The following is a 26,940-nucleotide window of genomic DNA, read 5'->3' on the forward strand; positions in this document are numbered from 1 at the left end:
CGCACACAACCAACAATTGTGCCACCAAGCATCCCATGAGTCACCTTGGATACAGCACAATGCATTAGACACCCACGTTTTGGCCTAGTCCTCCATTGTGACAAATCCAAATTTGAGAGATCCTACAAAAGCATAGCGATGCTCCTCCATGGATATGGAGGGCCTGTATAGGCAAGTAGTATGTTCATTGTTCTTCTTCTTCTTCCCATTTTCATGACATAGGCAATCCATGGAACACTTTTTTGGTCTTCTCTTTGGGTCTTTTGTTGAAGACCTTAATAATATAACTCTCTTTCTCTCCAAAACAAAGGTAGGAGAATCCTTCTCAAGTTACAATATAGTTTGTTATCTATGTGTTCCTTTTTTTGGCTTGATTTTGTTGTTGGGTCGCCTTTTATAGCATGACTTAGGTCGGTTACACACGTGCCCTTGCCCACACCAATTTTCCAACTCACAGTCTTGTAAAAGGGGGAAGATCTCCCCCGCCCATGCCTTATGGATGGGGAGTCTCACTTGTCCCATCTCTTGCCCACCCTCAAAAGTCTCCCTTGTCCATCTCTACCCACCCTCAAAAGTCTCCCTTATCCCATCTCTGCCCACCCTCATTTTCAGTTGACACACACTATGGACCTATGAGCACCGTATATGATATTTTTTTAAAAAGTTTTTGGAGTCAAAGTCTAGCTCGGCTTTAGAGTGCAGCACTGCGACCCATAGACCAAGGTTTGGGAAAAGATAGGTTCGAGAACTTGTTCAAATTTGTGGACGGGGAGAAGATTCCTCTTCAAAATTTTCAATTTTTAGTTTTATTATGCAACATTTATAGAGAAATGCATGCTCAAAACGGTCAATTTCCTCTTCAAATTACAATGAGAAGGTTTACAATCAAGCTCAATAAAATGTATTAGACTCGAGCAAGAGAGATGACTTAGGTCGGTTACACACGTGCCCTTGCCCACACCAATTTTCCAACTCACAGTCTTGTAAAAGGGGGGAGATCTCCCCCGCCCATGCCTTATGGATGGGGAGTCTCACTTGTCCCATCTCTTGCCCACCCTCAAAAGTCTCCCTTATCCCATCTCTACCCACCCTCATTTTCAGTTGACACACACTATGGGCCTATGAGCACCGTATATGATATTTTTTTAAAAAGTTTTTGGAGTCAAAGTCTAGCTTGGCTTTAGAGTGCAGCACTGCGACCCATAGACCAAGGTTTGGGAAAAGATAGGTTCGAGAACTTGTTCAAATTTGTGGACGGGGAGAAGATTCCTCTTCAAAATTTTCAATTTTTAGTTTTATTATGCAAAATTTATAGAGAAATGCATGCTCAAAACGGTCAATTTCCTCTTCAAATTACAATGAGAAGGTTTACAATCAAGCTCAATAAAATGTATTAGACTCGAGCAAGAGAGACTCTTTTGCCATTCTTGGTTTTAGGTTAAGGAACCTTAGTAAAAAACATTGTCTTCTGGGTTAGCCATTGCGAAGTCACTGGATGAATTGGCGACCAATTTAGTTCTTGCACGAACACTCACACACACACTCTCTCTCTCTCTCTTTTCCTTTTAAAGAGAAAATAATCTCTTGTTTGCTTAGAAAGTTTCGAAAGGAATTAAATGGCACTATCAATCTGTGTAGCATTGGCATGGCTCCAAATAACAACCACTAAAACATCCTTGATCTAGACAGGTTACTGAATCAAAACAGTCCTTTCATAAACATACAACAATAATAGCTTTGTTTAGCCCTGGCAAGGCTGCAAAATTTAGGAACCAGCATCATAAATGTAAGCAATCCATGTCTTAAGTGTAGGAATACCTCAAAACAACAAGAATTGCCCCATTTTAATTAGGAGTTAAGGCTGTTTTTTTGGAACGGAAAACAAGTAGCTTGAGAGTATGGTGAATACACTGCATATTGCTATCCTCTTTGGTTTTTCAATGACAGATTTTGAACTCACACACATGAAGGGAGACTGCATTCACTATCCTCTATACATATTTCTGATATTTTCTTGCATGTTGACCATGAATACTTGATTTGTGGTAACAATGCACATTTGTGAGCCAGCATGGTTGAATGATATGGACACAACGCCTACAAGCAAGCAGATGGGGAGTAAAAACTATGTGAGTTATGGTCTCTATATGATACCACCAAAGCATGTGCTTTATTTCTTAAACACAATGATTCCAAAATGTGATTTATTTTTTTGTTGTGTGTTATATTATAGGTGTTGGGGCTCATGCCCTCTTTTGGGTAGTGTGGTACAATGATAAACATGACAAATTAGATTGGAGCACACCTTTTCCTAGTTGGTGTAGGCCTCCTAAATACTTTAGAAAACATACAAAAAGGGCTAGGTTAGTGTCTTTGATAAGTTTGCCTTTCAACATTTTGCTTTCTAAAACATTAGGAGTATGAAAAGCACCTTCAAAGTGAAACTTTCCTAACCATTTAGATCATTGTAAGATTATGCCAAACACGAGTTATCTTTTCAAGTGCTTGTGTGTAAATTTATCTCTCTCTCACACACACACACTCATAATTATAATACTACATATAGGAACATGGGTTGGATGGCAGAGACTGCCTGTCTGCGTTTGACACCCCCACCCATCGTCCAATTTGTCAAAGGCTGATGGGCATGTGATGATGTCTTTACATGAAACCACAAAGCATGGCACAAAGATGATAATACTTCAATATACTCCGTAGGGAGAGGATGGAGGATGATCTTGCAGGAGTCCCCCTTCACACATAACATTCAGTCTATCTTGGAGACTTTGGATGTGTGCTGAATGCCCTATTGCAGATTTGCAATTGGATTCAGGTGACTGGGGACGACTCAATAATCAAAGACCTTTACAGAGCACCCCCTTTGTTGACTACACAGTCAAAACTGGTCAACACATAGAGCTTAATGCTTCCACTTGGATCCTTACAAGGAGACCCCATTGAGGAAATCACCATGGTCGATTCATGTAGGCTTTCTTTTGGAGGAGGCTTTGGAGTTCTGGTAGAAGGTGGAAGGTTACACTCTTTTTTTGGCTGGCAGCCGATGGTGGATTGCGTGTCAGCAGGGACCATTCAGCATTGTGCTTAGGGATGCATAGAGGCCCGAAGAGTATGGAAGAACCTAGAGAGCATTCACATTGTTCATTGATTCAAGACCTCAGCTGTACTACAAGGGCAACCTGGAATGTTGTGGCCTGTATGCTGTTCATGGAACAGTCCATCCCACAACCTTGGCAGAGATTTATAACTCTCCCCCCTATCGTGCCCATTTGGCATCTGGATCCACCTGTAGTGATTATATTTCTAGGAGTTTCTCTTATTCCTTTGTTGGCTCCTTCCTTTTGTATGTTCTGAAATAATAGGCCTCCTTTTTGAGCAGATTGATGATCTCCATTTATCTTTTTGACTTGGCTTTGGAGGACCTTTGTTGCATTTTATCCTCTTTTGGTCTTGTTTGCAGTTGCTCACATTGATGCTATGGGCGATTGGATTAAATCATCATTGCTGCATGTGGGTTGTGTCCAACGTCTCGTGACAGCAATCTCCCTCCCATTTGTCAGTGTACTAATGCATCCCGTTGTATACAGTCAATGTCCACAGTAGTTAGGTTGCCCATAGACTGGGCTGCAAACTATTTTCTTGTTTACGAATTAAGTGCAACTGGCCTTTCCATGTTATCTCCAAATGACACTTATGTTTGGCTAAAGAAGTACTCGACACAAATGCAAACTACATACTTGACCACTTTCAGTGTGGAAGAGAGATGCTTGATTTGAACCGCTTCCTCCTGCTGCTATTAAGTTCTGTGACATGTTTCTCCCATAGCATGCAGAATATATTTGGCATGGCTGCAGTCAAGTGCAAAATGTTAAAGAGTTGTACTACATTTTTATTTCAAATCCAACCCATATATTACTTAATAGAAGTCTCTTTTCTGAAAAAATAAATATAAAATCCAACCCATATACAACCGAGGTTTGAAGTCTATGCACCACCAGCTTCTCTGTTTCATACAACTATTTGGAATATTTGGCTCATTAATGAATCACAGAAAAAAATTTTTTTTGAAAACTAGAATATGTGACAAATCCAAGAGGTGCTAGCCAATGGTAATTATCATGCTTCAGCTGTCTTGGGACCATCAAGACACTTTCTAACAGAAGAAATGTATACAAATGTACTGGCTTGACAACACAAAAATGAGAGACTCAGTGATCTTATACACTACTATGGAGTGTATTGAGTTTTCAAAGCAAGGTCTGCAATTAAAATTTAAAAATTGCCTTTGTATGATTGTCCACAATTTGTAGGAGCACAAAAAGTTGAGGATTTTCTACGAGAATTCTAACAGAATTCATCTCTTGTTTTACATCTTCTCGTTTCATGCATTTGATTTTGAGTGCAAGTTATTACTGCTTTGAACTGCTGGGGATGGTGCCGGTCTAAAGAATAAATAGAACTTTTGTTTTATAAAACAAAGCAAATAATCTACTTACTTTTTTGGCAGGCATTCTTTCATGGGATGGTGCCGGTCTAAAGAATAAATAGAACTTTTGTTTTATAAAACAAAGCAAATAATCTACTTACTTTTTTGGCAGGCATTCTTTCATTAAGACTTGATGGACTTGGGACTATAATCGTAGCTGGGAGATTGAATAGATACTGAGAATCAAATAGATAGCCCCTAAGCCAAACTGTTTTTTTTGTGTGTGCACATGTGCGTGTGAGAGAGAGAGAGAGAGAGCCAACGGGTCCATGAAACCAAAAATTATTACTTATGTTCCATGTGAAAAAAAAAATGCTAACAGGGAAAGAGGCGAGCCTTACATGTTTACTGAAGCAGTGTCAAGAAAAAAAAACAATTTCACCACCTGTTATGTACCTAGACACTAATCTATGGATTAGGGACTAATCCGGTGGGGTTAGGGGAGGCCAGGATTAGGCATCATCAAGTTGATACTTGGCTAGGCTTCTTGGATTGATAAAACAAGCTTAATAGCCTTTTATAGCGAGTTAGCTATTTATGGCGTAGTTATCATTATATAAGTGAGGCTTGGGTTATTATTGAGACATAGTTGTGCGGATGCACCACTAACGGTCTAGCTTGGACCGAGAGAGAGAGAGAGAGAGAGAGAGAGAGAGAGAGAGAGAGAAATGAAATGATATATTAACGTCTTTAGAAGGCCAAAATGACCTATGAGACCAAAAAGGTTACAACAATTGGTGGATCTGATACAATGTCTGTGTAAGAAAAGCTAAAAACAACCAAAGCAGTGTCAAAAAAAAAACAATTTCACCACCTTTTAAGTACCTGGACACTAATCTATGGATTAGGGACTAACCCGGTGGGGTTAGGGGGGGTGGGGGGGGCAGGATTAGGGATCATCAGGTTGATACTTGGCTAGGGTTTTCCTGGATTGATAAAACAAGCTTAATGTCCTTTTATAGCGAGTTAGCTATTTATGGCGTAGTTATCACTATATAAGTGAGGCTTAGTTGTGCGGATGCACCCCTAATGGTCTAGCTTGGACTAGGAGAGCATACATGCTCATGCCACACACATGGCGAGTACGTAGGTTGGCATGTTGAAGGCCTATGGGTGGGCTTCGGTGGAGTTAGACACGGGCCTATGGGCTTGTGCCAAAGCCCTAACCTTGGCCCAGGGGTTGGTTTAAGACTGACCTTGGTTTTCAGCTGTGTTTAGGGATATTCAAGGAAGGACTTTACAGTTGGTATCATAGCCAGGTTAATGTAGAGGCTGAAGAGGTTATGCGTGTCTAGGCGGCGTTGATGTCGGATTTCCCAGGTATTCCTCTCATCGTTTCTCTTTCTATCAAATCGTTGCTCTACAGGAGTTGTACAAGGTTTTTTGTTGGCGTCAAGGTTGCAAACTTGCAAGTGTATTCGTGTGTCAAAAGGGATGCAAGGAGTAGATTTGCTGCTATTTGATATACGTGTGTATGGGCTGTAGCGGGTACCCAAGTTGGGCCTGAAGATAGCTAAAAGGCTTGTTGGCATGGGGTTGTGAAGCCAGCCTTAGGGCAGCCAAGTGCAGCTAACCTAGGCAGCGGCTGAGTGCAGCCAGCCAGCAATGCGGCCAAGAGCAGCCAGGCCAGGCTGCTCAGCCTGGGCAGCCTCTTATTGGTGCTTGCCATAGCAGAACATAGGCAGCAGAGGGGCAGCCGGCAGGCAGGTCACACAAGGGCAGGGCAGAAGTGTGCAGGCAGAAAAGCCAGGAAAAGCTGGCGCACACAAAAAAACAGCATCCTGGCAGTTCTAGCATAAAAAAGCAGCATCGTTTTTTTTTTTTTTGGAAAGAAAAAATAGTTCTCTTCTTATTTTTATAAGCAATGGCTTTTTTGCTAAAAAAGGGGGGATGATGTGACGGTCGATGATCTAGTCACTATGGTCGTGGACTCCGAGGTCAGGATAACCTTGTTAGAGCAGCAGATTACAAACCTGACTAACACCATGGTTGTTATGCAAGAAACTTTGGCAAGTCTGGTGACAGCAGGGGGGATCTAGAACAGCTTTCGTTGCACCTTCTTTTACTCTATAGCCCTACATGGGGGAAAAAAAACAGAGGACTCGGGAGATAGTTGACTCCTGGCTCCACAAGTGGGGTACACATTTTGAGTTCCACCCTTTCCCTGAGGATAAAAGGATACAGATGGTACAAGAATTCCTGACAAGAAAAGCCCTTACCTAGTGGAAAGAGTTGCGATAACATAGTTGTGCGGATGCACGGTGTGGCTTGGACCAGGAGAGCATACATGCTCATGCCATGCACATGGTGAGTACGTAGGTTGGCGTGTCGAAGGCCTACGGGTGGGCTTCAATGGTGGGCCTATGGGATTGTGCTGGAGCCCTCGGAGGTGGTTCAATGTACAGAACCTACAATTGGGAGGTGAGCTAGCCTATTACCTCATGATTTGGTTTAAGACTAACCTTGGTTTTCAACTGTGTTTAGGGAGATTCACGGAAGGACTCTACACCACCCAATCAAAATAAGGAGGGGTATTTACCTTTGCTGGTTTTTCTTTCAAAATTCTGCCAATCCATCAGTTTTTTAACTAAACTCAAAATCTTGGCCATAAATTTCAAGGCAAGCAAACAATTCAATCAGGTTTTCCCAATGGCAGGTAGATGCAACAAACACTTCTTTGCTATTCAGGGTCCATCTCATAGCAGAGAAAGGGTGAAGCAGTTGTAGGGAACTCTCGGTGTGATCCACTCACCACCTCCTCTCAGCAGAGGACCATTCCCGAGAGAGAGAGAGAAATGAAATGAAATGAAATGATTTATTAACATCTCTCATAGGCCATGATGGCCTATGAGACCAAAACTGAGAGTACACCGGAAGTTGGTGTCTCATCAAAGAGAACAATCAAATTGCAGAAGGTCCCTGCCTCGGTTGACGTCGGATGATGTGTGCCTCACTCGATGCCCCCTTTTCCATTGAGGAGAGTTCCAGCTAGCACTCTTGGCATAACCTCATGGTAAATGCCTAGATGATCTTTCCCCAACCTTCTTTCTGAGGTTTTGGAATGACTTCGGGGAAGAGATTACACTGACTTCACAGGAGATGTGGAGGACATTACTATGCCATCTTTCCGTACTGAGGGTCTTATCTACCTTATTCCTAAAGGTGGTGGTGATAAGATGAATATTGCACAATGGAGACCTATCGCATTGCTTGGGACAGCCTACAATAGGCAGTGCGCATGAGGTTGCAGCCTGTTTTGCAGACTGCGATTCATGTTACACAATGCGTTCGTTCAAGGATGAAGTATTTTTGATAACATCATATCTTTCTGGGAAGGCGGTTGAATGGTATAAGACAAGCAATCAGCCCCTCGCCATATTATAGCTAAATTTTGAGAATTTTTAAAATAGCTTCTCCTATCCTGTGAGAAGAGATTTCGTATTCAGAACTAGATTCTATTCCATTGCCCATATAAGTAACAATTGAATGTTGTCTATGTGAAGCTAATCCAATTGCATCACTACATACAATATTTTTCCTTTTGGAAGTACCGATTAATAACGGCTTAAGAGTGGATTGGGACTTCCTTGAAGGTACCCTTGCACACATGAGATTTTTGCAGGATTGGATGAGAGAGGTGTCATGCCTTTATCAGGATACCCACAATATTGTGCTTGCTTGTGGTGGTAGAGGTGAGCGATTACAAATTTCTCGTTCACTACGGCAAGGATGCCCCTTAGCCCCCCCTGCTATGTCTCGGAGTTTCTGGATTAAGGTTGCCTTTGTGTAGGGAGGAGGAGCTCTTAGACTCTGAGTTGGCTGATGATATTGCTAAGTTCCTAGAGGCCTCCTATTCATGTTTGTGCTCATTTTGGACTGCCTTGGATGAATTTTGTCTAGCAGCACAGGCCCTCATATTGCTATGTTCCTAGAGACCTCCTATTCATGTTTGTGCTCGTTTCAGACTGCCTTCGATGAATTTTGCCTAGCAGCATGGGCCCTCAAAAATTGGCTGATGATATTGCTATGTTCCTAGAGGCCTCCTATTCATGTTTGTGACTGCCTGGGATGAATTTTTTCTAGCAGCACGGGCCCTCATAAACTGGCACAAATCTATTGGAGTCTGGGTTAGTAATTCTCAAAGAGTTCATTGGAGGTGCAGAGGTTGGCTTTCCTTGGATTGAGAGAGGCTACCGTCCAGATATCTTGGATGCCAGGTCGGGATTGACATTTTGCCTATGCAACAATTTGCTCCTGTGCTCATGAGCATAAGGAAGAAGCTTCTTCATGGGAGTTTGAGGAAGCTGTGGATTTGGCCTCCAAGGCTTTGGTGGTAAACCAAGTGTTGCTTGTGAACAGCTTGGTTTATTGCTTCATGCTGGTGCTTCAACCGTGGATGTATTGAGCAGCTGTGAAGGTTGGTCTGCAACGTTTTACGGTTGGGATTGGATGGCAACTCTGACACTAGGGCCAAGTTGCTTGGGAGACTATTATTCTTCCCAAGCAAGAAGGGGGGCTGGATATTATAGACCCAGGGAAATCCAGTGCAAAGCATTGCTTTGCAAGTTGATTGTCAGAGGGTTCCTTCCTGGTACTGAGCCTTGGGAGGACTTCCTCATGTATCATATATCCATATGGGTTCTTGAGCATGGTGGAGACTGGATGCATAGCGCACACTTCAGCAGGGAACAACCTCTCATCCTCCCCACTGGCAGGAAGTTCCAGTGGATGAGGCTGAGACAGGCAGCCAATTATGTGGAATATGTTTATTTAAGATGACTTTGGCAAACCTTTGGGTGCAGCAGGATATATGCAGTGGCCGGTTTGGGAGAGACATGACACTTCTTGATTGGAAGTCTTTCAAAAGTCTCCCAGATGATCGGGGATTGACATCCCAGCTTCTCAGAGGGAGTCGTGGACCTATCCGGCAGATTGATGCAGCCATATCTAACCATTGGATCACCAGTATATTTTCTCGGTGAGCACCGTCATTCATGGCTGGGTGTCTTTTCTAGGACAGGTGTGCCCCTCCAGGTGCCTGGCTTGTTGGATCCAGAAGACAAAGGGGCTTGTGCTTTCTACTCTCTTCAGCTAGGGTGGCGACTGAATAGAGGTAACATGCAAGAGATTATACCTGGCTTTGTGCTTCATCTGGTCACTTAGGGAAGTACTCGTATATTGATCCCTCCCCCCCCACACGCGATGGTGATTCAAGCTCCTTGGTGTTTATGGTTGTATGATGGCTGTCCCATTAGGTATCTTCATTGGGACCCTGGTGAATGGGAGTGGATTGATGCTACCAACCCCATGAAGAGCTCGCCTTTTTTCAACTACACTGTGCCTAATACTCGGCTGCTCTTATGTAAGATCTTTCTAAGATCTCCCTAAACACAAGGGACAAGAATAGTACCAAAAAGAAGGGGTACAAGCTAGCTCATGGACTACAAACCACCCCCGAGCCAAAGGCTAAGGCTCACTCCCATCTACCAAGTCCATGTCGAGAGTCTATGGTCTAGGCTCAGACCCACCATCAACAAATGTTACCTATATCAATAATCAACCCACAAGTCACTTATATAGTGATTACTACTGCTATAAATAACCAACTAGTCATAAATAGCCAGTAACTAGAATCTTGGAGTGAGCATCATATTCATCAAGAAATCTCTAACTGCATAAATCGGAATACCTTGAAGTCCTACCATTACTAGGGACCTTAGGCAAACTCGACCATTGGGATGTACCTCTCCTAATCATATGGTTGCCTGAAGACCTATGCACGAAGCTTATCCTCCAAAACTTGATTCACACCCTCTTCTTGCCCATCAAACTAGACTGAGGATGATGAGTGAACTCCTTCCCTATCTAAGAATCATATAACTATCAGGTATCTCAACGCTCTCATCATGAGTAACATCACAAAATGCCCTTATCAAGACCATGTTCAAAAAAGAACACCTCACGAAACATATGAGGCCTGTGTCCTAGCATCCCATACCACTAGAATATACCCCATATACATCTTACAAATCTATCACTACTCAACTTGCAGTCTTCCAAAAGATTACCAGAGGTTGCTAGCAATCTCTTCCAACATACAAACCAAATCTTTTTGAGAGAATAAATCAATCCAAGAAACCTATTGTTCTCAGTATCATCAAAATCTGCTCTGAATCTGGATCTCAAAATATATATCCACAAGTGAAGATCCTCAAAACTCTCTCTCAAGCAAAGAAACTTCACCTAGCATCTAGCAAAGCATAACCGCTTTACCCAAAATATAGACCCAATCATAGTCGCAAATACCAAGCAACTACATGGTACTTTTTTTGATCACCTGCAATCCACAATCTCATTCTTTCTCCCTTACTATAATTGATTTCTCAAATCAACTATCGCTTGCCCTCAGTCCAGACATCCACCAAATGGGAATACAGATGTATCGAGAAATCTGTATGTAGCAGATCTTCGCATCCCATACCACCAAGATACACTCCATACAAGACCCCCTTTAGACATAAGATTAAGTTGGAGTAATAAGTCCCTTCCCAATCCCGCCTTGACACAACCAGCCTATCATCTGAAGGACACTGACTTTCAGGTTAGCAGACCACATCAATTTGTCCCGTATAATCTTCCTTGTTATTTCCTCCCATAATCTTGGGGCTACCCTAAGTGTAGAACACTCGTGCTCGGCAATCCAACCTCGCGCAAAACTATGACTGTAGCAACTCACTAGCGCAAATCACACTTGCATAAAGTTGACCAGATCCTAACTATAGCTACCACAGCTCAATCCTATGAGGAACCCCCGTTCAAATTCAGGAGGATAGTCTCAGGAAATGCTACGTTGACCTAGAATATACCATTTCTCGAAAGAAACAATGAATCCCATTCAGAGTTGCTCTCTCCAAAAAATCGACTATACACGCACTTCCACCTTGGTATATGTGCACTTCCACCTTTGTACCGTTTCTCGAAAGGAACAATAAATCCCATTCAAAGTTGCTATCTCTCGACTATACACACACTTCCACCTTTGTATATGTGCACTAGAAGTCAAACCCCATCCGACACATAAAATCCCCGAGTTCTATGAAGAAATCCATCTCACATACAATAAGTGATTGCATCTCTCATCTCAAAATCTGAGATGAAACAAAGATGCATCTGAAAGACGCCCCAAGGAAAACCTCTATATAGCATCACAACATGCAAAAAAACTCTACATCAAATGCCATCCAACATTTGCTATGATTCTGGGCTAGAAGACATAGATGAGCCAATGGCATATAGAAAATCAAGTATAGGTCATACCATTATGCTGTGTACATTACACATCCTAGGCTAGAGAACATAGATGAGCCAAAAACATAAGGAAAATCAAGTATAGGTCATACCATTATGCTATGTATATTACACATGTACATAACACATCCCCCTCGGTTAACATCTCTAGTACTACTAAAGCCTAGTACCCATCAAACTCTGTAAGATAAACCAAAACTTAGATCATCCTCTATCATCCAATCTCAGAAGGAGATACGTATTCTACATAATCAAAAATCTACACATTCTATAATTACCAGTATAATCACCACTAAACCTAGTGCACCTCAACAAAAAAACACCTAATACTACCGCCCATTCTCACCATGATGACAACAATACAATTATCCATGGTCACAGAGAACCCTCGTCAGTGTAATTTTCGACAAAAGTCAAGACATGCTTCCCTCATGGGTCATCAGAGTCTCTAAAAGAATAACTACCCACATGAAGCCATACTGAACTCCCAGCCTAAAACCGGAAACTCTCTGTGAGAAGATGATAATAAAACAACCCTCAAGATCTTGTGCACTAAATGTGCTGGATCAAATACATGATCTAAAGTTACTATAGGTAAACTCTAAATAGGCAAGATCAATGATCGTCCCGGAAAGTAATAAGCAACTACAAGTAATCACATATATAGTCACTAACACTCGGTTGTGACATACACAGACACATATTGCAATCGAGGCAATTGCCTTGACAAAATTCCTTCGTTGAGGCTTCCTAATTGGAATCTATCTGCCCCGGACTAACCAATGATATTCCTGGAAGCACGAAGAAACTAAATGAAACAAGGAAAGTTCACAGCTCTGTCCAAGTCATGCTATCGATCCTTCACATTAACTCCTGGTATATACCAGGTAACCTGTAATCACAAGGATCCACACAATAAAAATATGTGTCACCCCTCTTTACCATACACGTCACGGAATAAGTATCGAAAGATACATCCATGCTCAAATCTGCAAATATTGTCATCTGCAAATCTGGTCATTTGCAAGTCTAGCCATCACATCAAACTCATCGTCCCACTGAAGAAATTCAGCCCGGAACTAAGCCTCAAATTCAGCCCCTGAGATCGAGTAATCCATAATCTCCCTCCACCTAATCATGGCCTTCCCTCAGCCCTATGAGGAACCCTTGTATAATCTTTACTTTCTTGTTACTTGAGAAATGTGGACGTCAAAGCGGATAATTCCTCAGTTCAGCCAAGGATCCTTAAGCTCATGAGTTGCTCCCTCTTGTCACCCGCATAAAGCTCTAGCGTGAAAGAAGGGCCACTAAACTAGGTGGAAGTCCAAGCAGATAATCCCTCAGTTCAGCCAAGGATCCTTAAGCTCATGAGTTGCTCCCTCTTGTCACCTGCATAAAGCTCTAGCATGAAAGAATGGCCAATAAACTAGGTATCACGAAAAAACACGGGTTCAAATCTACTCTCGAAGTCCAAGTGGATAATCCCTCAGTTCAGCCAAGGATCCTTAAGCTCATCAGTTGCTCCCTCCTGTCACCTGCATAAAGCTCTACCATGAAAGAAGGGCCAATAAACTAGGTATCACGAAAGAACATGGGTTCAAAACTACTCGCTCTGCAAGAGAACCAACTGCTCATGTAAGCATCGTCTCCCGAAGTTTTGCCATCTCAATATCAAAGTATGTTATTTTCTCTACCTCCTATCTCCCCAGTCCCCTCAAACCCGGGTATAACCATACCGAGTTGCCCCTGGTGCTTCGCATGTTAATAAAGACCATCAAGGAAGGTAACCTTATGGCATGGCATGATGAGATGCCGTTGGGAATTGGGATCTGTTTTCTTTTTTGCAGTTTTCAAGACGTTTTGTGGGTTGATGTTTTCACTCTATTTGGACCTTTTGACCTGATGCATTTTTTAGAGTTGAACTGAGTGCAAGATTCTACCTATCATCATGTCTAAACAAGTCATAGCTAAAGTTAAAGGAAAGTGGAAAAGCAGGATTTACCTTCTCCAAGTTCATACTTTGGGGCCAGACAAACGTGCGAACAAGACTTCCACTTCCATAATCCCATTCCTTCATGAACAAAAAAGATGAGACATTTTTCTTCATCAGAAGCTACACAAGGCTTTAGCATATTTCAAAAACAGCTGACAAAATAGGCACTCTACTTCAACCTGTAACTGCTCAAAAGCTCGCCATGATCCTGTCAGGATTCTACTTGTACTATCATCAAAGTCAAGTGAGTCTCCACAAAGGTATGGTCCAAAAATACTTCTCACTGACTTCCCAACCCTCAAGTCCCATACCTATTGACAAAAATGCATGTTGAGCCATCTCAAAGTATACTTAAGAGTTCCAAAAGCATTGGAATTAATAAAGGACAGATATCAATGTGTTACATTCATTTCTTGAGAAACTATGGCGGCTTCACCTGAATAGTCTTGTCCCAGCCACCACTCAAAATGACATGGATATCTAATGGAGTCCATTTTATGGCAAAAATCCGGTTGGTGTGGCCTGTAGTAGAAGACCCATCACTGGCCTCACAGGAAACAGAAACTTACACTCAATGTTCAAGCTCCTAAGATCTGTCGTATGACTTTCTTAGTTGACTAAAGAAGCTGTAAAAAGTTATTAAAGAATCGAGAAAAAATAAATATTTTGGGTCCATACCCTTCTTCCAGAACCTTACACAGCTTCCTTGTTAGCCCATCATAGACCCGTACCTAAAATTATAAGATAAATTGTCGATTAAGAACCTGTTTAGAGTTTAAGTTTGATTATTTTTCGACAGAACAAGAAATTTTCCCGTACCTAAAATTATAAGATAAATTGTCGATTAAGAACCTGTTTAGAGTTTAAGTTTGATTATTTTTCGACAGAACAAGAAATTTTTTCTGATATTGCATTTGTACATAGCATTTAGCACTGAAGGGGGGGGGGGGGGGGGGGGAAGGAGAGAGCACTCAGAAAAATTCATGAAAAGAGTCTCCCTGTTCTGTTGGAAGGTACTAGGAAACAAGATGCTTCATTAAGAACTGACCAAAAGGGTACACATGGGCGTACTCAAAACACTGGATACAGGTTATTTTAAGACAGCAACTCTCTGGAAAGGATCCACCCATGAGTGGCTTATCAATCCAACCTCACTCACCCCGGATCCAATTACACATCTCTAGTTGAGTATCTATCAAACATTCAAAGTCGCCAAGATAGACTGCAGACCATGTGTGGAGCAGGGTATCCAAACCAATGTTTGCCTTGCTGTACTGAAACTGTGAAGAGGAGCTCTACATCTACCAGTTGCTCCTGTAAGGTCATCCTCTGCATTCTCCAGCTTTTCTTTATGCAGTGCAGTGAGTAATCTAAATCATCAAATCACTACCTTTTGGTTTGTGCTGCATGTGGTTTCAGCTTCAAGTGTATCCATTTAGCTTAACATTGGCGCCATTGAAGCGTGTAACATTGCCGAGTGACAATGGTGGGAGCTACAATAGCAAGCTTGCTGCAAAGTTGGAGAACCCCCCTTGGGAAGCTCTAAATGGGTCACAATTGTCATCCCCACGTCAAGGTATGCTACCATCAAAGAGACATGGATGCCTAGCCTTGCCCCTCTAGAGGTGAAGGGGATGGCTAAAATTTAATTTGTGCTATTCTTGTTGGTCCCAGTAGGGAGAGGGCAAGAGTTGATCCCAGTGCAGAGAGAACAAGAGTACGATTGATGGGGGAGAGAGAGACAGTAATGTTGACCAGCAAGATAATCAACACATTAAACAAGGGTTTAATTGGGGATTAAGGGTAAGCCACGAGTCGTGGAAAGCATATTTGTATTATGATATTTGGTTCTTTTTATAGGAGAGGCCCCTCTTTGCAAGGTGTGTGCATATGCATATGCTGCCACCACACATGCCACATGTCCAGGCATGATGCCAAGTGTAGAGGTGTCACCTTTATGCATCATTGCTTACATAAGATCCTTCTAAGAGGTTGCTCCCGCACACAAAAGAACCCACACACTAGCGGCTGTTCACACACACTAGAACCACTTTATTTAAACCTAGAATACTAAGTAAATAGGTGCCAGTTTACACAACCACCTAGCACATTTCATTCCCACATTAATCACTATTAATATTTAACATCCCCCCTCTATAGTGATAATGTGGCTCGAAAGCCCAATCATCATTGACTAAGTTTGCTTTTGCTTTTGGTTGCTACTTTTTGTCGTCAGAGGTAGAAGTAGCAGAGTTTGTAGAGTCTTCATCAACTTTCAGCTTTGCAAGTCTCTTTCCACATTCTTTGATGTAGTGCCCATGCTTGTGCCAGTAATGACACTTACCTTTCTTCTTCTTGGTGTCACCCTGACGAGTCCACTTTGCCTTTGTCTCTAGAGAAGAAGGCTTGATCTCCTCTACTTGCATCACCCACGGATCTATTCTTCCTTGTCTGCTCCTCACGGAAGTAATCCAAGCAGCTCCTCAAAGGATATAGGATTGCCGCCTCCTCTCATAGAGAGATTCAGAGAAGTATGAAAACTCTGATAAGACTCAGCTAAGGAATTAAGAATGGTGGTGACCAATTCCTTGTTATAAACTACATCACCTATAATCAACAACTGTTCGTTGAGATCTGCTACCTTGGTAAGTTGATATGCCATGGAATCACCCTCATTCATGTTCAAGTTTTCCAGCTCCCGCATCAAGTACATGACTCGTGCTTCATTACGGGATTGGAGCATGGTCTAGAGGACCAACCAACCAGCCCCTATAGAGCTGCACGATCGGATGTGAGGAAGGCCATTGCTTGATTACAGAGGCATCCCATCATCTTTGATCTTGAGTGGGTCTAGGTGGTGGTGCTAAAATGCCTAACACTGCTTGTGCCATGGTTTGAGTCCCCCTTGGTGTTGCAAGGGAGGTGCCAAGAGTTGGTGATGCAAGACGAGGCTCTTGTCTCGTGACAATCTCCCATAGCCCCTTGGCTATTAACTGACTCTTCATCATGAAGCTCCATAGTGAGTGGTTGGAACCATCAAGTTGATCTTCAGTTGTCATGAAACCACCAAACCTAGAAAGGTCAGTGGCAAGTGCTCTTTGCGACATCCTCACAAAACGGGATTTCCCAAAGCTGGACAAAGTGCAAGGAACACAAAAGCCCCCCCTGGATGTGAGCTCTTGGGAAAGTAAGAGAAGCTGGGAGATACGAGAGTGTGCACACAAGGCACCGGGATATAACGGGATGTGAGGTGCGATTGCCAAAGTATACGACGAGAAACATTGTGTATACTTGGAGTGAACAGAAAAAAAGCTCCGAGATATGTGCACAAGAACGGGAGTGCCTAGAGTTTGCAAAGGTTCAGGAGTGCCTATGGATGCTTCCACTACACTAATTCACCCCTCCTAGCACAAAAGACTTTGATTTTGCCCCAGAACTAATGTATGCAAAAAAAGCGCAAATCTGTTTACCTCTTGATAGGATGTTGAATTGGATTTGGTTCGATGGTAATGCCCCTTTCTCCTTTCTCCTAGTGAGCTGGTTGTGCCTTGCTAAGAAGCTGGGAGGCTCGGACGCCGGAAGACCAAGTGGAGGAGGCTGGTGGACTAACGGGCGGGGCTCAATGCTAGATGAGTAAGTGGAGGTGGTCCTCTCTGCACTACCGCCATCTTGACACGGGGTGGCGGTGGCGCTGGTTCACGACATTGGGCGATGACGGGCTCTCAATGGGAGGAGCAACAACGGCCCACACGTGGAGTGGGGCTCCTAGGCGGAGGAAGCAGGCAACGAAGCAGAGCCTAGAACAGGTGGCGAGAGCTCTAATACCAAAGTAATGTTGACCAAGAAAATGATCAGCACATTAAACAAGGGTTTAATTGGAGATTAAGGGTAATAACACAAGAGTCATGGATGGAAAGCATATTTGTGTTATGATATTTGGTCCTTTTTATAGAAGAGGTCCCCCTTTACAAGGTATGTGCATATGCTACCACCACACATGCCACATGCAAGGCATGATGCCAAGTGTCCCTACGAGGTGTCTCAAGGCATGATGCCGACTGTCCCTAAGATGTGTCACCTTTACGCATCAGTGCTTACATAAGATCCTTCTAAGAGGTTGTTCCCACACACTAGCGGCTGTTCACACACACTAGAACCGCTTTATTTAAAGCTAGAATACTAAGTAAATAGGTGTCACTTTACACAACCACCTAGAACCTGTTTATTTCCACATTAATCACTATTAATATTTAGCAATTCTCCTCTTGACCCCACATGCAGTCAATGCATAAAGCCTGATGTTGTGGTATTATCTAGATAAGAGGAAACAAGAAAGGGAGCAACCTTGTCTAGCCAAGACATCTGAAAACTTCCTTTTTGATCCACCACTCAAAAATTCCAAAATGCCTAAGAGTGCTTCCAATATATCGCAATGTGCTTTGGTCATTAGCCTTCCAAAAATCAAGCACTAGAATGACCAAGGGTCAGCCCATTTCACAGCCTCCCAAATAGTGCAGATGACTCCTTGTAGAGGCGCCGGTTGCCCATTGGTCATTAAATGTGAAAGGTGAGACAAGATAGTCTCATAAATTAAATATAACTGAAAGAATCCATGTCCCAAATAAATAGCGAGACTAAATCAGTCCCTATAATACCAATATCAAAATCATGTCCCAACTAAATGGACGAGACAAATAAATGCCATAAGTCTAGATATCATAACCATGGCCAAATAAATGGGTGAGACAAATCAGTCCCATAAGTCCAAATATCATAACCATGGCCCAAATAAATGGGCAAGATAAATCAGCCCCATAAGTCAAGATATCATAATCATGTCCAAAATAAATGGGTGACACAAAACACTCCCGTAACTCAAGATATCATAACCATGGCCCAAATAAATGGGCAAGACTAAAGAGTCTCCATAATACAAATATCCAAAGCATATCTCTTTATCCATACTCCAAGAGTATATCCAAACAACTAAGTGTTGGGTCGAATCCACCAACTCCAAGAAGTAGTCTCTCGTTCCCCAATCCCCAGTGTCACATCAAATGAAGTGTGTAACATAAGATAAGAATATAGGCATATCTTGGTGCTCCATAAACATTTTTGCTACATATAAATTATAGACATTTTAGTCACCAATAGCTTTACAGACATTTCGGCCCCGCCAAAACAAAAGTCCATATAAAAAATCCTCAATCCATGAGTTGTCGTGCGCTCCATGAATTAAATAGAAAGCCATAGATCCATATGATAATCATGTATACCATAGATACCACACTATTTCAACGATTGACAATGTTTCCCTGAAACAACTCAAGGCAAACAATCCACCCTTCTCCTTGTATACACATCATATTTGCTAAACACAAAACAAACAGCAATGAAAAAGTACTTATCTCTTGTTTGTCAAGTTCGTCCTTGAGTCCATAAGAAATTGCTATGGGTAACCCAAATACCAATAAACTGGTCCAAGAACAAAAGCAAAGTCTGTGCTTCCAAAATAGATTACACAAACTCATATATCCATAACAGCCTATCACATGCATCCCACACTTCGCTGCCACATGGACAATATCTGTTCAACAAGTGTAATTGGCCCTTTGTGAGCCCTTCTCCCCGAAAAGTTAGCCAGGGATCCACTATCGAGGGTCATGGTCAAGTAGGTGTGCATGTCTCGCACATGAAGTCAATGCATGTCCCGCACGTCTGTGTAACCCTCTGGAATGACGTAGTGGTCTACTAAGAATTAGGCCTCCAGCCGGATGCACGGGCACCAGTCCAGATAGGCTTTGAAGAAGTATGTCTCGTGGACAGCCATGTAGGGCTTGTCCAAGAGCCACCAAACAGCCCATGGCTATTGCGGCTAGCCATTGGCCAAGCCCTAGGCCATAGGTGTAACTATTTGGCTGTCCTAGCCCTATTTCACATGATGAAACCCATGCCCGGACATCAGATAGGTGGAAGAAGACATGGGGACAAGGTCCATAAGATTTGATTAAGAAAAAGCACCATTTTTGGTCAAAAAAGTAGGAAAAACCAAAAAGTCAAACAGGTTGACTGCGAGCCTAGGGCACCATTGGATAGAGGAGACTGAGCTGGACCAAAAAGCTAAAAGGCGCTTTCTCAAAAAGCATCTCTGAGGCCTTAAAGCCAGAAAAGCAAAGCATCAAAAGTTGAGTAATATTTTATTAATAAAAGTAAAAAGAGCAAAAGCAAAGGCAAAAAGGAAAAAGCTAAGCATAAAAAAAAAGGCAAAGCGAAAGCATGGACAAGCTTTTTGCAACAAGCAGAGCCCTTTTCAAGTATAAAAAGGCTTGAACCTCTCTTGTAGAATCATGAAGGAGATCGTGGAGTGTGTGTGGGCATCATTATGATCATAGAGAGCTTCGTCTTCGCCATCAACACCTTCTCCAACTTGCTTTTTAGATGTACGGTCAGCCCTAGACTTGTATGGGCATATGCATGGGCGATATGGACGCGTGTACAGAACTGTACAGACAGAAATCTCAAAAATCCTAAAAATTTCAAAAACCCTAAAATTGCTCCAAAAACCCTAAAAATTGCTTTTTGGATATTTTTATCGCCCAAAAAACCATTAAAACAAGTTTTATATCAGTTTTCTTGCCAAAAAGAGCTTTTCCATGGTTTTCTTCATCGACAAGGTTGAAGGAGCTGTGGAGATTACTCATGGGAACTTTGGACTAGTTGAACTTGGATTTGAACTTGGACATAGAGCTTGGATATGGAACATAGAGCTTGGACATGGTGCATAGACATGGAAAACTTGGACATAGACCTTGGGCATGGAACTTAGACATATAGCTTGGACATGGATCTGGACTTGGACTTGATCTGGACTTGGTTTTGGACTTGATCTGGACTTAGAACTTGGACTCGGATTCATTGGATTTGGATTTGGGAATTGGATTTGGTACTAGCCCGGTGAGAGATACTTGTGGGTCATCCCCATGGTGTGCACAGCATCAGAGATCTTGTGCCTCGACATCGACATTGACTTGGATATCCAATATCTGTCTGTTTTGTATTCGTTGATTGTATTGATCCTAGCCAGCATGCCCGTTGATTGTTTCTCAATAAATTCCTGAAAGGGGGCGGGGCCTATTCCCCCGTTCAATGTGGTGTACTGTGCAAGATCCCTATTCCCTTCTCTCTCTCCCCTCTCTCTCTATATCTTTATCTCTTGGACATGTGGTTGAGTCTATCATGCAGCTTTCTCAGGACAAGCTAGGGAAAGGAAAGCAAAGACACCAGAGAGATCTGAAGATCATCAGATTGGCATCATGCCAGGAAGTTCGACGGAGTGGTTTACAGTGGTGTTTAGCCCATTGCATATTTCAACAAATAAAGCCATGGAAGTGACCAGATGGCCTTGAGGATAGTTTGAGCAGTAAAAAGCAAGGCCTTAAAAGCCAGAAAAGCAAAGCACCAAAAGTTGAGTAATATTTTATTAATAAAAGTAAAAAGAGAAAAAGCAAAGGCAAAAAGAAAAAAGCAAGGCATAAATAGGCAAAGCAAAAGCATGGACAAGCTTTTGGCAAAAAGCAGAGCCCTTTTCAAGTATCAATAGGCTTGAACCTCCCTTGTAGAATCATGAAGGAGATCGTGGAGTGTATGTGGGCATCATTATGATCATGGAGAGCTTCTTCTTCGCCATCAACACCTTCTCCAACTTACTTTTCAAATGTATAGTCAACCCTAGACTTGTATGGGCATATGCATGGGCGATATGGACACGTGTACCTCCCTGTACGGACAAATTTCAAAAACCCTAAAAATTTCAAAAACCCTATAATTGCTCCAAAAACCCTAAAAATTGCTTTTTGGATATTTTTATCGCCCAAAAACCATTAAAACAAGTTTTATACCAATTTTCTTGCCAGAAATAGCTTTTCCATGGTTTTCTTCATCGACAAGGTTGAAGGAGTTGTGGAGATTACTCATGGGAACTTGGACTAGTTGAACTTGGATTTAAACTTGGACATAGAGCTTGGATATGGAACATAGAGCTTGGACATGGAGCAGAGACATGGAGAACTTGGACATAGACCTTGGGCATGGAACTTAGACATATAGCTTGGACATGGATCTAGACTTGGACTTGATCTGGACTTAGTTTTGGATTTGATTTGGACTTGGATTCATTGGATTTGGATATTGGATATTGGATTTGGTACTAGGCCGGTGAGAGATACTTGTGGGTCATCCCCGTGGTGTGCACGGCATCAAAGAGCCTCAACATCGACATCGACTTGGATATCCTACATCGGCATATCTATCTGTTTTGTATTCTTTGATTGTATTGATCCCGGCCAGCATGCCTATGGATTGTTCCTCAATAAATTCCTCAAAGGGGGCGGGGCCTGTTCCCCACTGAATGTGGTGTCCTGTGCAAGATCCCTATTCCCTTCTCTCTCTCCCCTCTCTCTCTATATCTTTATCTTTTGGACATGTGGTTGAGTCTATCACGGCACGCCCCGCGGCGCTTACAATAGGACAATCTTGTAAAGGCCATGGAACCCTATCGTACACCAAGGGATTCTGTCAGCCAGCAGCAAGGGCTGCCCAAGTTCACACGTGTGAAACAAAAGCATTATATGTTGTTTTCCCCCATCCAAAACACCAGTGAAATACGAAGTCAAACAGCTATAAAATCGGTGTAGAACAATCCAAACACCTTTCGGCACCATCCGAGGCACTATGAACAAGTCGGGCAGTAGCACCACGGGCAACCAAAAGAGGTCGGAGCAGTACCAATAGAGCTGGTACAGCAGGTACAAAATCTGGAGCCATCTCTCAGATTCTTGATCAAGCCCAAACACACATAAAAAACAGCACTTCTTTCCATCTCTTCCTTGACACATCACACATGCCTTGACATCACCAAATCCTTGTAAATACGAACTTCAATAGAGCAATTCCTTTTAGGGAAAGAGAAGCAATGAGAGATATACCTCGCCTAGACAAGCATACCTCTTCAGCCTCTGTGTAAGGGTGGCTTTGAAACCATTTGTAAAGTCCTTCCCAAGATCTGCCCTAATCATAGCTAAAACACCGGTTAGTACTAAACCAAATCATGAGGTGGCAAGCTAGTTCACCTCCTAATCACGACCGGCATCCATCGATCTCCCTGAGCCAAGGCCAGGGCTCCTGCACAATCCCATATGGCATAGGCCCATGTCTAACTCTGGCATCCCATACCACAGAGGCCTTCAACATGTCAACCTATGTACTCGCCATGTGTGCAGGGCATGAGCATGTTTGCTCTCCTGGTCCAAGCCATGCCTTTAGTGGTGCAAGCACACAACTGTGTCTCATAATAACCTAGGCTCTCACCTATGACTGATAACTATGCCATAAATAGCTAACCTCCTATAAACAGCCATTAAGCCAATTTTATCAATCTAGGAATCCTAGCCAAGTATCTGCCTGGTAATCCCTAATCCTAGGCCCCCCTAAACCCACTAGATTAGGTCCTCATCCGTAAATTAGCATCCACGTACATAACAGTCATGTCACTAAGAAATTGAAGTTCTACCAAGCAAGAGTCACATTTACTGGTTTCCACATTTTGGCACTCAGGGTACAAGGCTAAAGTTTCAATCCTGTCAAACAGAGCAGACTTGTTTAGGAACGAACTGCCTGGGTAACATCGATGTCCCCAATGGTGACAAAGCTCTTTTGGATTGATAAACAGAACTTCACACAAGGCACCCCAGCAGGAGCATTCTGGTCAGGGCTTCCTTTTCCCCTTATGACAGGGATTTCAACATGCAAAGCAGCACCCCTAAACCATTGTGAAGGGGTTCTGCTTTCTATCAAACAGGGTATACCCGATCATCACTTTAACATTTAGCACCAAGAACAGTTCCAAAGGCTTCTTTACATCCTGCTCTTCTCACGCGGTATCAGCACCTTCCTACAGGAGGAGGCTACTGCAGACAATTCAGAAGTGATTGAACCTTCCCCCTCCAAAGACAATGACTGCCATTTGATCAATTTCACACCTTGGGGGGAAGATAGAATCAACTAAATGGTGAGTGCCACAGCATTAACGACCAAGGTCAGCCCTATAAGGAGTTAGGGCCCTGTAGAATTCTGTTATGTACCTGATGCTAACCATAGGGTTAGTCGGCCTAATCTTGGGTTAAAGGACCCTAAAGATTAGTATTACATGGGCTAAGGTGTCAATTAGTGTTATAATAGCTATTTAGAGGTTTATAGTGGCTATATAAGTGGGGTGAGCCTATTGAGTGGAGTATTGTATTTTATCGTGATGTTGGATGACAGAGGCTTGTGCCTAGGCCTGGGACATGGTCCACTCGGAGCCTTAGCTATTGTGCTCGGGGTGGTCTATCCATGTAGACCTACGGTTGGGTGGTGAGCTAGCCTGCACCCGTTTAATTTGGTTGCTAATCATGCTTGTCCTATGTTTAGGTGATCTATGGGCGTAACAAGTTCTCCGGCATTGGCAAGGGTTGACATAACTACATCAATGGAGATTCGCAAACTCTGATGCAGGAACTATGAGTGCTATTTTGATGGATCAAATTTACATCTTGGGGGGAAAACTAAATGGTGAGTCCCACGGAATGAGGGACCAGGGCCCGCCCTAAAAGGAGTTACTGCCCAGTAAACTTTTCAGGCATTAGCAAGGATTGGCATAACTGCATCAATCGAGATTCACAGAAGAGTCTGATGCAGATGCCACCAACTGCCCAGTGCTGGTAGAAGAATTAATTTCCACAGTTATTGTACTGGCATGAGCACAAATGCATACTTGTATCTATTACTGTAACTATGTAAGTACGTATGTAAATATCTATGTATGTGTGTGTATGCATGGATGGATGTTATGTATGCACGAGGTGTAATTTGCACTTTTATGTATGTATCATCATTTACAGTTGTATACATTCATATCTCCAACCACATGTGTGTATGAGATTGTATGCATGCATAAAAGAGCACATTTGTTGGAGACATGCATACATGCATGTCTCCAACCACAAGTATGTACAAACTTGTATAAGATGAATTGCTGAATCGGTACTACAGACTCACCTTGGCATCTAGTCCGGCTGTTGCGAATAGTGCACCAGTTTCTTGGTGGGCCACATAAAAAATCTCGTTCCCGGGCTCTTTGATGGTGCTGATAAGTTTGCCAGTAGTGGCATGCCAGTGATGAACTTGCCCGCCCACATCTTCACAACAGAAGATAGTGTGAGTTGAACATGCAGAAGCTTGTAGGTTGGTTCAATGACATCATCATGTACACAACAGTAAATACGCAAGGGGAAAAGGATGTGAAGCTTTTGTACCGCCTGAGATTAGCACATTCCTTGTAGAGAAAAGGCCTTCCGTGGGTCTAAAACAGAGAGATAAACAAGGATACTTGTGGACACCACTTTTGTTCAAAGTGAAAGAAAGCCCTCCATCTTCTACTCTGTAAATCTGTGCTATTAGAAAACAAATGATTAGAAAATATGATCAATCAGATGTTGAGTTCTCACCTGCACATGGGTTGTATGTGATTAAACATAATGATCGATAATAGAACACAAAATAAAAGCAGGTTTTGTTTAGATCTGCAATATGGTCTTCAAGTGATTAAACATAATTGACCTCTATTATACCACTGGTGTAAGCAACTGCAAGCCAGCTTCCGTCTTCGGAAAAGCATGAGCAAGTAGCTTCTTTACCATCTCTGCCTCCCAAAAAAAAAAAAAAAAAAAAAAAGATAGGGCAAAATGCGGAGAGCTAGAAGTGAATTTCTTCATGTATGTATATCCAGGAAAAGAGAACACAGACAGCGGGAAAAGCTTACAAAGGGATGATAATATTGGGCTGGATGATTGCGCGAGCAGCATTCTCGTCGGAGGTGGCCATACTTCGATATCAAAGCCAAGATTTTCTTTTAACAACTAAAAGTCCATCTCTCTCTCTCTCTCTCTCTCTAGACTCAATACTAAGGACTTCTCTTGCGCAAGCCACGTGTACATATATACCACACCTTGATGATTCAATATCAAAGCCAAGATTTCTACATTAGGGGGTTTACACCAAGGTGACGTTTCCGGATTATCCTGAGCCCGCTCAACTTTTGAAAAATCTATCTCACCTTGAGAGGATGAAAAATCTATCTCACCTTGAGAGGAGAAGGAAAAATGCCTCCTCCAATTTTTCGAAAATGGTAATAATTGGATGAAATTATGAAGAAAATGTTGGTTCAAATTTTTCCTGGCTCATGGTGAGAAGGATTCATGTCAGGTTCACGCAAAATGTTTCCTGAACACTGCCCGAGTGGGCTAAAGGAAACTCCCAGTCCATGAGTAAGGGCAAGGGAGATCTCCCCCTTTTTTGGGATTGGATGTCCTTTCTACCGAAAAACATGAGTGTGGGGAAAGTATGTAGATCCCCTTTAAATTCTCTCTCTCTCTCTCTCTCTCTCTCTCTCTCTCTCTCTCTCTCTCTCTCTCTCTCTCTCTCTCCACTTCACACATGATGGAAAAACTTTGAGGACCAAAATTAAGGTGTTTACATTTGGATGCTCACCGCACCAATGCAACACTGCTCGCTAGTCCTCGTCGCCCACCCCAACATGTGATCGTATAACCTTGAGCCTACTACTATATGGCTCCCTAAGAAAAAGTCAGAAAGCAAGTTGTCAAAGAAAATGTTAATTGAGCAATATCATGTTGTATGGTTTGCAGGCCCATGGGGGAGAGAGAGAGAGAGAGAGAGAGAGAGAGAGAGAGAGAGATGAAATGATATATTAACATCTCTAAGAGGCCATAATGGCCTATGAGACCAAAACTGAGGGTACATCTGAAGTTGGTGTCTCATCAAAGAGAACAACTAAATGAGACTAAAAAGTACAATAAACTAATTGTCTTGCAGTTATAAGAACAGAATTATAAGACTCCGAGATGATACTGAGTAGAAAATACTGGAAAATGTAGATCAGGTAGATCCATGTATGCTGATGATCAGTTGAAGTGTTGCCCTCTCCTTAGATCAAGTATCTCCGCCATGGGGGGGCTGGGTTGCTGGTGCTGGTCCCAAAGAAATCTATCAGGCCTCTGTCTAGGTACATCATGGCTCG

General features: G+C 42.5%; 1 protein-coding gene across 4 annotated transcripts; it reads right to left on the reverse strand.

Annotated features, from left to right (window-relative positions):
• Nucleotides 1-1,558: 1,558 nt before the first annotated feature.
• On the reverse strand, nt 1,559-25,793 carry LOC147639264 (WD repeat-containing protein slp1-like). Of its 4 annotated transcripts, none has more exons than XM_086789075.1 (11): nt 25,663-25,793; nt 25,472-25,542; nt 25,157-25,289; nt 24,900-25,039; nt 14,484-14,536; nt 14,242-14,347; nt 13,985-14,116; nt 13,815-13,883; nt 3,756-3,866; nt 2,306-2,336; nt 1,559-2,097 (listed from the first exon to the last, which is right to left on the reverse strand). In XM_086789075.1, the coding sequence occupies exons 2-11, from the start codon at nt 25,538-25,540 to the stop codon at nt 1,985-1,987; spliced, it is 957 nt and encodes a 318-aa protein (XP_086645201.1). In that variant the 5' UTR covers nt 25,541-25,542; nt 25,663-25,793; the 3' UTR covers nt 1,559-1,984. The 4 variants fall into 4 exon arrangements, with proteins under 4 accessions (XP_086645201.1, XP_086645186.1, XP_086645193.1 ...); XM_086789060.1 differs by having other exon boundaries at nt 1,560-2,097; nt 25,461-25,542; XM_086789067.1 differs by lacking the exon at nt 2,306-2,336 and having other exon boundaries at nt 1,560-2,097; nt 25,461-25,542.
• Nucleotides 25,794-26,940: the final 1,147 nt, after the last annotated feature.

This window comes from Cibotium barometz, chromosome 4, assembly GCF_041138505.1.
Source record: "Cibotium barometz isolate CiBa-2024 chromosome 4, ASM4113850v1, whole genome shotgun sequence".
Classification (NCBI taxonomy): Eukaryota; Viridiplantae; Streptophyta; class Polypodiopsida; order Cyatheales; family Cibotiaceae; genus Cibotium; species Cibotium barometz.

Excerpts from the sequence above, each read along its gene's own strand:
- LOC147639264 (XM_086789060.1), bottom strand. The coding sequence starts at position 25,724 with ATGGCCACCTCCGACGAGAATGCTGCTCGCGCAATCATCCAGCCCAAT. Across the intron at positions 25,040-25,156 it reads GAATGTGCTAATCTCAGGCG|ATGTGGGCGGGCAAGTTCAT; the intron begins GTACAAAAGCTT and ends TCTGTTGTGAAG. Across the intron at positions 3,867-13,814 it reads AAAGTATGAACTTGGAGAAG|CCATGCCAAATATATTCTGC; the intron begins GTAAATCCTGCT and ends ACTTGACTGCAG.